This window comes from Conger conger, chromosome 7, assembly GCF_963514075.1.
Source record: "Conger conger chromosome 7, fConCon1.1, whole genome shotgun sequence".
Classification (NCBI taxonomy): Eukaryota; Metazoa; Chordata; class Actinopteri; order Anguilliformes; family Congridae; genus Conger; species Conger conger.
Window position 1 is genome coordinate 6,881,209 of NC_083766.1, and position 16,133 is coordinate 6,897,341.

The following is a 16,133-nucleotide window of genomic DNA, read 5'->3' on the forward strand; positions in this document are numbered from 1 at the left end:
CTATCCTTTCTCAATGCCCTACAGAAAATACTCAATTTTGATTAAGGTATCTACAGCATCACATTCAGATGACCACTGTAAAATCGATGCAATACTATGAAAAGTAACATTTTACTTTATTGTTATTTCCACATGAAATGAAATACAAAAATACATACATGCCCTTAAATCATTCAATGAATTGAATGAAATGTTCAATGGTCACTGGGCATGAAAACAAATAAGGCACATTAAAATAGAATATTGATCTTCCAAGATACCAATCTTGTCCCTGGGTAAGGATACAGAGTGTATGACTGATATTTGTGTCCCAGTGAATTATGGAAAACAGGCTGTATCTGAGATTAACTGAGGATGGATACAATTCCTTCAGAGGAGCCCTTACAGAAATCTGTTAAAGCTGTCCACTGTAGACGGAGCTCAGTATACTCTCCGGATCTCATATGGTGGCCAACAGCTGCTCCCGTCATCTTTGGCCCAGTTAAGGGTGTTACTGGGGACTGGAGCCCTCTCTGAGTCCTCTGTGGAAAGTGGGGCCATTCTCGGTGTCAGGTCACCAGGGATGGCCATATAAGAGGTGCATGGCATGTAACTGGTGGTGGTAGGGTATGGTGTAGGGTAATGTGCCTCATTCAGTGAGTGGAGGGTGTAGGGCTGGCTGCTAGCGAGGGCCGAGTTGCGGGCTGAGGCCCGGTCAGTAGTTATGCTCCCAGACTCCGTAATGAACAGAGTGGGTGGGGCTGGGGCCAGGGGCGGGGCTGGAGCTGCAGTTAGCGCATCAGAGCACAGGACCTCAGTCTGAGTCACAGTGTCGGTGGTGTTCTGCTCCCAGGAGTCTCTCTGCAGGGGGAGAATAGACCAATGAGAGAGCAGAACACAGTGTTTCTCTGCATGGGGAGCAGACCTATGAGAGAGACAGCACACAGAGGCTACACTTTCTCCACATACCCAGGATATGTCATACAAGGGTTTGAAATGAACTTCCGTTCAATTTCAGCAAAACGGCAGTTTGGTTTTTGCCCTCATCGTGTCAAAAGCATTACAAGGGGAGCCATACCATTAAAAAATGTGAAGAGTCTCCGGAGAAGGGTGGCAAGATGGAAGGCAGCACTGATGGAGGAAAGAGCTCCCTCCCTCCAGTGGGGAATGTTGTAGTCCGATAGTCTCCAAGGGCCTCGGCGTAGTGCCCATCCATGTAGGAAGGGTATCCTGTCACAGATGAAGGGTCACAGGAAAGCGGTTTCACACCCAGAGCCGTGGTGTAAGCCTCGGCTGGGAATGACTTGCCCGGATGGCTGAACTCTGCATCCGAGATAAATGGCCTCCTCACGCTATAGTAACCAGGAATTACATGCGATCCTGCGACAGATAATTAAAAACAAAAACATACTTTTGTCTTTCCAGATCACAATCATTTTGACTGTATGTTTTTATATGCTATGAGTGCCTACACTCAAGTAAAGCATTTACAGATTTTGGGTGATGGGCTTACCTGGCATTTGAACAAAAGCAGCCTGAGGAGGACTCATTCCACCCTGTTAGAGAATAAAAATCGATTGTCATTTGCATTCTCCTTCCAATAATGCCTGGAACTACCCATAAATCCCTGACTGTTTGGTCCTCCTGTGGATTCTTGAGTCATTGCATTTTTTCTCCCCAATGAGGAAAAATGATCAGATTGTAGGCCGACATTTGTGCCCCAAGCAGAGGGTGTCGCAGCAATATAGGGTTTGTGCTCAAACCCCGAATCTTTAAGGGAGATTTTGTCAAAGAAGATGTAACTGAGCTGGCTTATACATGGGGTCACATTACCTTGTATTACATTATTAGCATTTGGCAGACGCTCTTATCCAGAGCGACCTACAACAAAGTGCATACCCATAACCAGGGATAAGTTCACTGAAAGACCCTAGAGGGAAGTACAATTTCAACTGCTACCTGTACAACAAAGATAAGGACCAGGGCCTTTTTTTTTTTTTTTTTTTGAGAACAAAGAAACAAACAGAGCAAAAGTAACCAAAGTTAACTATCCAAACACTGCTTACCTAGCCAACTAAAAATACCGATACACAAAGCAAGTCACAGAGACAACAATTAAGGTTCACAGGGAGGTAAGGAGGGATGGGGAGAGGTGCTGCTTGAAGAGGTGTGTCTTCAGCTTGCGCTTGAAGGTGGGGAGAGATTCTACAGTTCTGACCTCAACAGGGAGTTTGTTCCACCACCGTGGAGCCAGAACAGACAGTAGTCGTGAGCGTGATGTGGAGTTTCGGAGAGGGGGAGGTGCCAAGCGGCCTGTGGAGGCTGAACGAAGAGGTCTGGCAGGGGTGTAGGGTCTGATGATTTTTTGTAGATAAGCTGGGGAAGACCCTTTAACTGCTTGGAAGGCTAGCACCAATGTTTTGAATTTGATGCGAGCCATGACAGGCAGCCAGTGGAGGGAAGTAAGCAGGGGGGTGATGTGTGAGTATTTGGGAAGGTAGAAGACCAGACGAGCTGCTGCATTCTGGATGAGTTGGAGGGGTCTGATGGCAGACGCTGGGAGGCCAGCCAAGAGGGAATTGCAGTAGTCCAGGCGTGACAGAACCATCGCTTGGACCAGGAGCTGGGTCGAGTAGGGGGTGAGAAAGGGGCGGATTCTCCGTATGTTGTATAGGAAGAACCTGCATGACCGGGTCACCGCCACAATGTTCTCGGAGAGGGACAGTCTGCTGTCCATCACCACGCCGAGGTTCCTTGCACTGGGTGACGGCGTGAGTGTGGTATCCCAGAGGGAAATGGAGAGATCCAGATGATCCAGATGTATAAGTTGATTTATTTAATCTTGGCAAAATGAACTGCCAAAATGCATGTGGGGGGTGGGCAATGCCAGCATATTTGTCAAAAGATGCAGCAAGGGGCTTCCATCTGTAAGTAATACATACTGTTGTGCCAGGAAGGGAAATTGGGGTGCTGTCCACCAGGTGGCTGCACCGGCCCTCCATGCAGGTATGGCCACAGCTGTGATCCAATGCAATCACTGTCCCTGTGGCCAATTACCTCCACCTTGGTGCACCTTGATTCATTGATATCCCATCAAATGAACTATTTTCATTACCATTAAGATCCTTGCATATTTTGCAGGTTGGATTGACAATTTTTGTAGTCTCTATGAATAATAATAATAATAATAATAATAATAATAATAATAATAATAATAATAGGAACAAAGGGATCATTTTTGGAGTTGTGCTGGTTTTTTTTTTTTTTCTTCTTAAAAAAAACAAAACTTCTAGCGAACCTCATAAATAAGAGAAATCCATCCAACATATTTTCTTCTGTCAGAATTTCAATAAAACATCACCTAAATGTTTATTGTGGGCTAGTCTTAATTCCCCATTAAACCTGAAGATCAATACTTTAAATGCGCTATTCTATAACTAAGAAATACTGACTCATTTCTCAAGGGTTTTTTAATACTAAATATATTAAGAAATACTACATTTCTGAACAAAATGACACATGCTATCAAGCAGCAGTGAATGACTGACAATGAACTGCTGCTCAAACAAAATAAAAAATAATGTACAATTAAATCAGTGATTTATATGAATGATATGGCTTACAAAGCTGAACCATGTTATTTTCTTGTGGAAAACAGGTGTTTGGGGTTCGTGTGCATTGCATATGCAACTTTCTCCTTGGTTATTTGAACTTGAACTTGACCTAGAGGGTTTTTAAACTATCAAGACAGAAGACCACCCTTCGGCGTTAAACTTCTCTGAGATAGCCAACGCTGTCCGGCAATCAGCAGGTTGTTCCAAGCATGTTGGAGAACATGCCACAGTTCTTCTGCAGAAGGCTCCTTGCTTCTACATTTTACATTTACATTTTAGTCATTTGGCAGACGCTTTTAATCCAAAGCGACTTACAAGTGCATCGGTTCTTCCACAAGTCAAAGCATCACATCCATAACTAGGAAAATACATAGGAAGTGCTGTTTTAAACATATGATCTCAGACAGCCTTTATCAAGTTTTTATGTAAAAAGTAGTCAATTGCTTACAGTAATATGTTACTTTCTTTTAAATTAAATACAAAAATGTCTGTGTAACATTCTTTTGGAAAATGAATATTTGGAAATCTCAAACGTGTTCTTTTATACTAACACACAAAAAATAAACATACATACTGTATATAATAAAGTCTAGGGTGCCTAAGACTTCTGCACAGTACTGTACTATAACAATATAATCTTGCTTTTTTACTTTAGAAGCTATTTGAAAACACAAATTATCACAAATATGAAATATACAAATATACTCAACATTCTTTGCATAACAGGAAAAACTGCAGTAGGCATAAAGAAAACTTGGGAAAACTTGACAATTCTATGGGCCCTCAAAAAATATTAGAATTTGGTGGGTTGGTGTGCTCAATAACAAATCTCTTCATGGGGCACAAAATACCCAATGGTTCTCCTGTCCGGAAGACTTTACATTTCCCTCACTTTTCAATTTTAAGTGGGTTGTGGACATGTCTAATCTATATATCAGAGATATCCACATCACTACAGTCTACTGTTATGTTTGATTGAAAATATGTTTTCTTGCCTTTTCATTCGGACTGGGAAGGAAATGCATGAGACACTGTAGATACTGTAGATATCAAAAATATATTTATATATAACATAAAGTTATTGATTTGCTTTAGAACGGGTATATTACGTCACATGGAATATACTGTATAACAGCGCTACTCAACTCCATGTCCTGCGGGCCGTAGTGTCTGCAGGTATTTGTTCCTACCGTGCGCTACACCACCTGATTTCACTAATTATTTAACCTGCTTCAGATAAGAAGCTAATTAGTGAAAAGAGGTGGTGCAGTGCACAGTTGAAGCAAATACCTGCAGACACTGTGGCCCGCGGGACGTGGAGTTGAGTAGCGCTGCCATAGAACAAAGATTGAAGGCTACTGGGGAAAAGGACAGAAGGTATATAGAAAACAGAACAACCAGAGAGGGAGAGAGGAAGAGAGAGAGAAAAAGAGAACGAGAAATAGATGACTGGCTCCCTGCACTTTGCATATTGCAAATGTGACAGGGCTGAAACTCGGGCAGGTTTGGCTGGAAGGCAAGCAAAACCGGTGGGTTCGATTTGAATGCAATTAGTCAGTGCCAAGGCTTCCCATTGTGGCCTGAGCTCAGAAGGCTCCACAGGGAGATAAGGCTGTTAAACGTAATACATTCTCAGAGCAACCCAGTGACTGATGAGTGAGTGGAGGGCAGTGTGACAGATCAACCAAGAGATAAAAATCTCTGGGGCCTGTCATCCGAGGTCATTCAGGGGCATGAATCTACTTCACAGCGATATCCCCTCTGCCTCCCCTCCCCATGGAAGGATGGGTGGTGTAGGCAGCTCAGAGACCGTACTGCAGATAAGCCTTTGCTTCGCACAGTTGATCCTTTTAAACAAATTCACTGATTAAGATATTTTTCTAAATAAATATTGAGCAATGGCTTCTGAAAAACATTCAAAGATCCAATTACTTACTGTATACCAGTTACGTGTTCCATAATTTAACTGACATATACTGATAATGGCCCTTGGTACTCTTTAATGAACAGTTATATCTCAATGAAGAATCTGCTGATTTTTGTCTGCTTTCCTCCCTCTTCTCTCCAAGGGCCCGCTCCTTGCGTTGTGAATTACTGCATGGTGATGTACAGTTTGACATCCTGCCACCCATTTCAATGGTTGGTTTGCTTCAAGTGAATTGGGGCATAATACAACATTTCCAATCAAGTAAAGGCCACATGCCCATAAAAACTACTCAGAAAGTACAGGGCAAATACAAAAGAAGACAATCATATAAGGACCCAACAAGTAGTGAACTGAAATGTTGCTTGAATTGTCGCTCGTGTGTGGGTGTGCAAATAAAACGTGTCAATGGAGTAACAATTTATTGGAGTTATTACTTTTCCTTATTCATTTGCTTAACACATGCTACCAGTTAATACACATAATGTGCATTCATAGTGTGATTGAAGCAGTGCAGGTTAATTACCAAGCTCAAGTGTACAACAGTTGTGCCCTACCTAGGACGGCAACCTACAACTTTGAAAAGCCCAGTTTCCTCACCAGTATGCTGCTGCCTTTAATGATTTTATTATTTTGTTCCACAATACCAAGCATCTCCATATGATCAGAACCCTACCAACTTGGCACAGTGTGAGACTACAAATCCACCCAACATCCTGAGCTGAGAAGTGTGGATAAGTTCAAGGAGTTTGATTATTTTAAGTTAAAATATTTGTACTTCTCGCGCTGATCAACATTAATGTTGGCAGTGGATCTGGCTGCCGTAGAAGGCCACCGACTGGGGCTTTTGCAGGCAACTCAAAACAAGGATCTTTGATTGACTCAAAGTGCCCAGGAACACTTCCTTTACATTTGGACTCTTATCTTTATATTTCAGCTGTGTGAACATCGAGAACACCCCTCCAACAACCCTCAGCCTCACCCCACTGTTTATCTGTCCTATGGCTGTTTATTTGAATATTGTTCCACCGTGCTATCATCTTTGTCTGCTAGGATTGGATTGGAGAGAAAAAGGAGAGACAGAGATACACATACAGCAGCCATTAATAAGACTACTTTGCTGCTGCAGTACCATAGTACCAGACTGTATGCTGAACTTACATTATATCTGGGTCCACTTGTCTGTCTTGATCTCTTCTCTGCCAGTAGGTCTTTCACTGTGTGCTTCACCCTGACTCCTTGATACACCCTTTTGGAATACTCTGCAAAGAAAGCATGCGTTTATTAGGCATATTGGTAACACTTTACAATAAAGTTTCATTAATTAATGTAGTTGTTAACAAACTACGATTGAGAAGTTAATCGACACAGCTCTGTTAATGTATTTGTACATCATTCATTAATGTTACATTAGTTACAATTAATGTTAACAACTACATGGGTTACATACAGTAATTAAAAAAGTCAGTTTAACGTATTTGTTTTGTTTTTAAGTTGAAACGGCATTACTGCCAAATGTCACCATATTAATAAGGCCAAACAAAACGCTTAATTTCGTACATGTGCAGTTAAGTAGGCTAGGCTATTTAATATTTAACAGGAAACTGCATGAGAATTGTCTTTCTGAGAATTGTTCTGATGTTAAGCGCTGTAGCCTGTTAGTGTTAGACAGTCAAATCTGTCCACAGTACCAATTCTGAACATGTACATTTTCTCAAACACATTTACTTGGCCTTCGAGCTGCTGTTCGTCTACAAATAGGCTAGGTTTAGACGAAAGGTAATATTACCAGTTTCCATAGCACTCGCGACGTTTCTGAAGTCAACCCGGGCAAAGTTTGATGGCGTACGCAGGCCAGGTTATATTTTCCGATAAGAAAAATAAAATGTAATCATTATATCAAAAACAGAAAAATAAACTCTACATTTCTTCCCAATTCTTTGACAATGTATACCTCCTAACCATACCGCTGTGGTGGCCTTCATCCATTTGTTTAAATGCAAATAATTGGCAGGACGTTTCTATATAATTTGCATCAACATTCGAGATTAGAAGAGATGTTGTTGCCGCCTTTGTTCATGTGGACCCATGTCTGATAATTATTATTATTATTATTATTATTATTATTAGTAGTAGTAATATAATGGTAGTAGCAGCAGTAACCTAATAGTAAGCTCATAGTTAAAGAAACAATTTTGCGGTCACACATTAGCTATAATAAGGTTCACGGGTTTGCATTAATGTAGTTGTTAACATGAATTAGTGATGGACAAATTCATTAATTTAGCATGAAATTAACTTTTAATGAGAATGCATTTGTTAACAACAAGCCTAGCTAACATTAGCTAAGTAGGGTTACAGCCAAAAACGTACTAATGTAGCTGGGTAAATCAATAACCATCTTACAAAAATACACCTGCTATCGCCTTGATGTACGCAGTTCACAATGTCAAACACTCAAAAACTAGAGCAATGCGCAATCTACGTCATGTCATGAAAAACCGAGTGAAATTGCGTAAATCACAAGATGTAACCATACAACCCAAGTTTTGTTTGTTTCTTTTACTCAAACGGATTTCGTAAACGGACCCCCGCCAACCATGCTTAGACAGAGTAGTGTACCGAAGTTCTGTAGTCATCGCCCACCCATATGGTTCCGGATGAGAATTCCCCATTATTTTTGCCATAGACTTTTCAAGTTTCTTGCTAAAGCGTTTTAAGCCATTGAGTATTAATATTAATAGTGTTTTCAATACATTCTCTGCACATATGTGTCATGTTCGGAGACTGCTGTAATGTTTTGTTCATATTCTGAAGACTACACTCGAATATTTAATTATTTTTACGGTTTCAAAAAAAAAGAAGGAAAAAGGCTCTGCAAAAGTTTGGGGTCCTTGTTGGTTAGCACTTTGTAAATCCTTCTCAGGCAACTATAACAGCTTGCATACACTTCCTGTAGCCAGCTAAGAGTCTTTCAGTTCTATTTCCCCCCATTCTTCCAGGCAAAACACAAAAATATTCTTTGGCCTTCTTGCATGTACAGCATGTTTGAGATCTCTCAACAGATTTTCTAGGTACTGTGGTGACCATTCTAAAACCTTCATCTGTCTTTCCTGGAGGTACTTCATGGTTGATTGTGAAATATGCTTGGGATCATTGTCTTTAACTTCAATGTCTGGACTGACCCGTTGAAAAGTAGCCTCCAGAATTTTTTCATATTTGGTGGAATCCATTCTTCCTTCCACTCGCACAATATTTCCTGTGCCCCGGCTGCCATGCAACCCCAAAGCAGAATGAATCCACCTCCATGCTTAACAGTTGGCAAGGTGTTCTTCTCTACAAAGGCCTCACCCTTTTTCCTCATTTGCAATTCTCCCCAAGTTAATGAACACGACATCCCCAATTCCCAACACAGTTTCAAACATTTCAAGTTGCTGTGTAAGCTTATACTACATGAATTCCAGTTTTATTCTGGCAGCTACTAAAACTTTGAACAGTAAAACAATATCACACTCTGTCTTAGAACCTTTCGGCTATTCAAAGTGGCCAGTTTTGCCTGTCCCAGAAGGTAATTTGCAAGCATACATTCATGTTTTCATCCTCTGCAGTACTTGACCCCAAAAATAAATACCTTTTCATAAAACCCACAGGACAACCCATTAAACATTAGAAGTTAAAATGTGACAAATAGATAGATAGATGGATGGTTGGAAGGATAGATGGATAAAGACAGATGGAAGCACTGGACACTGAGAAAGCATTTGACAGAAGAGAATGTCCATATTTGTTTTCTCCTCTTTCTAGATTTGGCGTTGGACCTAGGTGTATGTGATGGATGGGTATCGTAACCTTGTGCGTGTTTCATCAGTTACGGGTAATGGTTTAATTTTAGTTCCCTTTCAACTTTAATGCAAGAAAAGGTCACAATGTCCTATCTCTCCATTGTTGTTCATATCTTCCTTTCGAGCCGTTAGCTTGTGTGATTCTAAGAGATAAAGAGACATGTGTTTTAGTGGGTGACTATGATTTTGAACTTAATACGTACTACTGACCCTGTCTGAGCCAGCACAATTTGTACCAAAGGTGATGACTTTTTTGCTCAAAGCCGGGTTTCTCGGTTTCCGAATCTAGAAAGATAAGAACACAAATGCGGACATTCTATTCGGTCAAATGCTTTCTCGGCATCCAGTGCAACAGGAGAGAGCTGGCTTTAAGCATTACTTCCAGCAAGCTCTTCATGTTATTGGATGTTGTTGTGGGATAAAACCCAATTAAGTGGCAATGGCTTACAGCTAGGCTTCTGGTAAGATCAGATCGTTGGTCCCACATAATGCCGGTTCCTGCTTCTTTGCACTGGCTACCAGTAAAGTTCAGTATTAATTTTAAGATAATTTACGTTGCATGGCCAGGCACCAATTTATATTCCTGAATTATTGGTTCCCCACGATCCTGCTAGTCTGTTGATTGTTTTAAACAGCATTAAAAAACACACTTTTAGACTAGCCGTTTAATCTGTTGGACCTTTAAATGAATGTCTGCTTGTATATTGTTTGCCTACATGTGTGTGTTTGGGTTTGTATCAGTGGAGGCTGGTGACTTCCAGAATTGAGGAGGCCATTTTTTTCCGCTTGCTCACTTCACTCGCGATGGAATGTTCCCTGTTCTCTTATCTGTCTTTGTGCTGGCCAAAGGCATACTATTTGGAGTGTAAGCTACAGTCAGAAAGTTCTGGCTGATGAAATTCATTGTGCAGAGCTTAGCCTTGTGCCTTCCTGAAGAAATGACATTGCTGTAAGTCTATGAGCCTGCCTGATAATTAAGCTGAGAAATGACATTTGGATGTAATATAAATGCCAAGTGAACATGTGTAAAAGGCAGGAATTTTAATTATGTAGTTAAAAACAATTTTGTTTAGCTTACATTTTTCATTCTTCTACAGCTTCAACATGTAATCACCAATTTAATCAAGTTTAGCATATAAAAAAGATAAGATAACACTTTCTTTATCATATGTAGTTTTATTCAATATATTTAATATAAAATATGTAAAAATATGGTTCCAGTTGGCTTTATCTAACGTTAACGTTATCCACTAGAGGGCAGCACTCTATTCGTATTTAGAGTGAATTTCCTCACAGAGCAACAATTCGGTAATTTGATATGGAAGATTATTAAATTGACTTGTAATAAAACGAAATGGACTACATTAAAAATAAAACTGTTCAATAAATCCCAAATGGTGTCTAACATGACCTATTGAATGTCATTCTCACTCCCTAGTATCTGGAATCTGCATATCTCCAGCCCAAGATCTCAAATTGCGCTAGAATCTCGCCGACTTCCTCTTTGGCCAAATGAGCTATAAACTCCAGGGATGATAGCCAGGGGTGTTCTCTAAATTTCCTGAAAAGCACAAGTTGATAGGACACTCGTAGCCACTATGGCGAGTGTTTGTTTGACTGAAGTGACTAGCGAATTCTCAAAATGGCTTCTGTGTTGAATAGGAAAGGAAAGGATAGTTGATTCCAAATGAACCAGTAGCATGTGATTGGACGAACAAAATGTCAATCTTTCAGCCCTGGACACAATGCATGGTGAGGCCAGGCCTCCGTTGCCCACCCATTTTCAGTGATCTGGCCAATCACATATTGGCATGAAAAAAAATGCATTACATTGACTTCTATGAGAATCTCATTTCCTAGGGGAGGCCTGGCCTGGCCTGGCCTCCCTTAATACAAACTGATAGGGAAATCTGGCCTGTTGCTTTATAATTGCAATATTGGGTTTTAGCCATGGGAAAATTTAGATTTATGAACAAAACTAAAATAATATGAATATAAAAAATAAAAAATGTTTTTTGTTAAAATAAATAAATAAAATAAATATATTTATTGTTTTTTTTAAATCTCTCTCTTCTCTCAAATTATTGGGGAGGCCAGGCCTCCTCCACCTCTATGGAGGAGCCTCCACTGGTTTGTATATATTATTATCCACAGTATTTGCACTTGCTCTTGTTTTTGGTTATTTGTGTCTATTTAATGTGCCAAAAGCAGTGATGAATACATAGAGAAAGGGCTCTTTGACATGTGTGTGCTGAAATGAACCACTTTACTGACAGGAGTCAGCCCCTTATTCAGCCGCACATTGGTTCCAGGAGTGCAAAATAATAAATGTGAGGAAGCCAAGCAAATGGAGACAATACATCATTCCTCAAACTTTAATTCAAAATTCAATATTACATATCACCTAATTAAAACAATGAGTATTAAATACAGAATGTATCTGAAGATTGTCCAGTGTACTGACAAAAAAGATGTGGCTGGTCCCCCTTTCACAGTTGGTTTAAGTCATCACCTGCAATATAAACACAACAATGTAAACAATATAAACTCAACATGGATATGATCATGACAATCGCATGGCTTGGAGTAGTTTTTCTACTTGACAATCACACTTACCTTTACACATTATATGTTTTTATAAAATGTATACTTAATATTATTAAATCAAATATTAAATGTTAAATATTACATTGAATATGTAATATTAAATATTAACTTTACATTTAATATTGTAAAATTGTAAATATTCAAATATAAAATGATCAAATGCATGGCATTTGAGCATCTGCCAAGAAGTATAATTCCTACATTGTCAAGATAGTGTAGTGTTACAATTTTGTAGCAGTAACACCAAGGTTGGTCAAACAATGAAAATAAGACAGAAAAGATATTCTGCATGTAAACTTTTAATCAGACTTAAATATATGAAATGGAGAAATAGGACCAGAAAGATCAGAAAGGAATAAATCAAAAAATTTAAAAAATGTAATGGTAACATTAGCAAGCTAGTATGAATATCCAGACCAACCAAGCCAGCACGCATGGCTTTGAATCAGTTTTCTTGGAGTAAAATGTAATATGGAATCATTCTTTAATAAATCAGTACTTCTGGAGATATTAATCCTTGTTAAAACAGCTAGTATGTCTAGGTGCATTAATAGGCACCTTAAAGTGAGTTTTTCCCATCACGTATATATGATGTAATATGCATGTCTATTTGCCAGTCAGAATAAGGTATTAATGCATGCGGTGGTATAAATATATATATAAATATATAAATATATGCACATTATAAAGTAGGTCTAGTACATGCAGCAGTGACAGACTGGGGTATTCTGGGACTAAAAGCAGCTGCATATGATGTTGCAGGTTTTTAACACAAGCAGCAAATTGTTGGTGGAAAGTTGGCCACTGATAGTATTGAACTTACCCTGTGCACAGGGGGAGCTGTACTCACTCACAGCTTCATCACCTGACAACCAAGGAATATGTTGCATTAGTAAAGGGTCTTTTCTACCTCACAGATGTCATCCATCATTTACCCAAGTACAGAGCACAAGTACCACCAGGGAAAAAACAATGTATTTTGTGAAACCAATAGTTTTTCCAAATGATAAACCATGGGGGTCAAATGAAGTGAAAGTATGCCTAAATGACCTGCATGAAATATAGCAAATTCGGTCAGGAAACTTTTGATGCAGCCAAGCCTTGGTCAGCCTCAACAACAAATGTTCTCATAATGACCAATCACATACACATCACTACATGTTCTCATAATAAATCCATCACATACACATAACATGTTATATACCAACAGTATACGAAGACACACATTTTCTCACATCTGTGCATCTGCTTGATTTTTCAGGTGAATGGTGGCCTTATTATTTTTGTAAAAAATGTCCTCTGAAATCATCCTCAAAGGGTTTCAAACAGAATTGTCAAATCATCCATCCATCCATCCATCTATCCATCTATCTGAACCCGCTTATCCTGATCAGGGTCGCAGGGGGGCTGGAGCCTATCCCAGCATACATTGGGCGAAAGGCAGGAATACACCCTGGACAGGTCGCCAGTCCATCGCAGGGCACACACACCATTCACTCACACACTCATACCTATGGGCAATTTAGACTCTCCAATCAGCCTAACCTGCATGTCTTTGGACTGTGGGAGGAAACCGGAGTACCCGGAGGAAACCCACGCAGACACGGGGAGAACATGCAAACTCCGCACAGAGAGGCCCTGGCCGACGGAGATTCGAACCCAGGACCTCCTTGCTGTGAGGCGGCAGTGCTACCCACTGCACCATCCGTGCCGCCATTGTCAAATCAGTCAGTTGTAAATAATCGTGCACCTCAAAGTGTTTTATCTCCTGTGCTGTTTTCTAGAAATACAAATCATTTTAGTGTTTTATTTGCTTAAAAACACAGATGATATGGCTCTACATTGTCTTCTTGTTCAACAGGACACCCTCATAGAAACAATATTTAAATTACGTCACTGCCCTCCAGAACAGGTATCAGTGATGTGCGTAATAAATTAATGTGGCTAAAACAAAAGATGGTTTTCACAAATAAATGACATGTTTTATCAGCTGGCAACTTCAGTAGAAACTGGGGAACCTGTTGATTGGGTAACCAGCTTTTAGATACCTTGGAACAATTTATTGTTTTAGGACAATTGGCCCTTTATCATTTAATGTTCATGTTTTCATGGCACAAGAGTGACATAAATCAAATGATATTGAATTGTTTCCCTGTATTTTCATTTTCAGTCAAATTCAATTGGATTTGAGTTTTTGCATGACCGTGTGAAAATTATAATGGAAATAGTGATTTATGTCACTTGTGCCGCAAAAACATTAAATGATAAAGGACCAACTGAATTATCATTTGCTTTTTGTCATTTTCACATATGGAATGAAAATAGAATGTAATTGCCGATTTGCATTTTCCTTTTCATTTTGGTGCAGATATGGTCCCATGGAGAGGCATAGAACAACCTTGTGCTGCAATATGTTTTTAAGTTTTGTTTGAAAACTCCAGTAAGAGTAAGGGTGAATTTACTCTCAATGAAAGTGGTGAACAAAAGTAGTAAGGTTGTGGGGGAAACTCAGACACAGCTCATGAATGTGTATGCAGCTCACATCCAGAGGAAAGCACCAAAGATGCATTACATGTGTGTGTGTGTCCTAGCTAAATAACTGACATGTAAAAGTTGCTTCAAACATGATCGATAAAAAGCCATTTGAAATTTATATTCTCAGCATATAGAAATATGTAGCTAAAAACACTAATGTTAGAAATATCTGGCAAGACTCAAATTTCCTGGACATTTTATGAAAAAAAAAAAAACATTTACTGTAAACTTGAGTGCATGCACACCTTCAATAGTTCAGTTTTGGTCCCTTAATCCTGAATGGAGAAATGTGAGAGTAAATTTGGAGAGGTTTAAAGAGAGCAGGTACTGGTATCTTACTTTTATCATAGTAGTCATAAACCTTCACCACCGCAGGCTTCAGGTTCCTCACTGGTACATCCTCGTTTATGGTCAGTGAGTACATCATGGGTGCCATCTTCTCCAGCTGTTAGGAAGGCAAAAACATAGAATGTATCTTGTATACTATTATATTGATTGAGGTCCATTGATTGAAGTTTTTACAAAATACACAACCCCCGTCAACATATTCAACAATGTCACATGCTATGTATTATTCTAAAGCAAGCTTGCACTGAATACATTTTTTTTTTTTTTTGGAGAATGTATTTAGATGCTCACTGATATAAAATGGGGTCACGTCACTGAAAATACCTTCTATTGTGGAGGTGTTTTCACTGTGTTCCTTGGAAAAATTTACTTAGACGAGAGATCGCAAAATACAGGTTTTGTTGTAAAACATCAAGCTTCTTTGGCATAACATTTCAAGAACTGTTTTTGCCTAAGCGTAGCAGTCTCAGTGTGTTGTTTTATGCAACACTAACAAACTAAACACTGCTGGAAACGTAATGTCATTACCTAAAATGTTTCTCAGTCCTCACTTCCATACCATAAGCCTAGCCGGCTATATGGTGAGCAGAACATGTACTGTAGTTTTTTTATCACAGATGGTCGGTACACCTATACTTAGCAACTACATTGCAGTTCCTGGTCAGAACCTTATATGTGAGCTCATCCATACAATCCATACAAAATGTGGATAAAAGCAATTCTTCGATTTCCATAATGCAGAGAAGGCAAGGTCCCCCCACACTTTTTTTACCTAGGGATGTTAACTGAACCTTCACAAATGCCAGTATCAGTTGAATAGACTACACTATTCTGCAAAACTCTGTGGCGTACTCTTACCTCATCCAGATAGATGATCACATGACCTTCTTCCTCTTCAACACGCTTCACAGTGGGACTAGCTTTCAGCTGCAGACAGTATGTGCATTACAGCATAATGATTAAAAATCAGATACTTATTTATTACACTAATGTCACTGTCACAAGCTGCTATTTGGTGTACTTTCTTACTTTAGACCACAAACCATGAACTATTGATTGCAATTCAACAACCAGCCTCCCTGCCCCACCTACCCCCAGCAAAAAAAAAAAAAATGAAACCTGTCTATGACACTGCTCTTAAAATATCCTCAGAAATGGAATAGGCTACACCTGTGCAGTTGTTCAGTGACCTTTACACTGAACAATTGTATGATCACAAAGCAGTAGGCTACACAATATTGATCATTCATATAAACTATGGAGGCCTGAAGAAATACCCCCAAT

General features: G+C 39.5%; 2 protein-coding genes across 2 annotated transcripts in view; both read right to left on the bottom strand.

The window, feature by feature from the left end:
* Positions 1–97: 97 nt before the first annotated feature.
* Positions 98–7,448, bottom strand: LOC133134086 (POU class 2 homeobox associating-factor 2-like). The gene is made up of 5 exons (XM_061250500.1): positions 7,307–7,448; positions 6,679–6,779; positions 1,493–1,535; positions 1,058–1,209; positions 98–840 (listed from the first exon to the last, which is right to left on the bottom strand). Exons 1-5 carry the CDS (start codon positions 7,314–7,316, stop codon positions 421–423), a joined length of 726 nt encoding a protein of 241 aa, XP_061106484.1. The 5' UTR covers positions 7,317–7,448; the 3' UTR covers positions 98–420.
* Positions 7,449–11,718: 4,270 nt separating this feature from the next.
* The window catches only part of LOC133132561 (alpha-2-macroglobulin-like), a 39,379-nt gene continuing 34,964 nt past the window's right edge, over positions 11,719–16,133 (bottom strand). The window contains exons 33-36 of the mRNA XM_061248041.1: positions 15,708–15,776; positions 14,841–14,946; positions 12,790–12,831; positions 11,719–11,871 (exon numbers count right to left, since the gene is read on the bottom strand). Coding sequence (XP_061104025.1) covers positions 11,849–11,871; positions 12,790–12,831; positions 14,841–14,946; positions 15,708–15,776 — 240 coding nt within the window. The 3' untranslated portion in view covers positions 11,719–11,848. The remainder of the gene's footprint in view (positions 11,872–12,789; positions 12,832–14,840; positions 14,947–15,707; positions 15,777–16,133) is intronic.

Excerpts from the sequence above, each read along its gene's own strand:
- LOC133134086 (XM_061250500.1), bottom strand. Across the intron at positions 1,536-6,678 it reads CAAGTGGACCCAGATATAAT|GGTGGAATGAGTCCTCCTCA; the intron begins GTAAGTTCAGCA and ends ATTCTCTAACAG. Across the intron at positions 841-1,057 it reads ACTCTTCACATTTTTTAATG|AGAGACTCCTGGGAGCAGAA; the intron begins GTATGGCTCCCC and ends CTCCCCCTGCAG.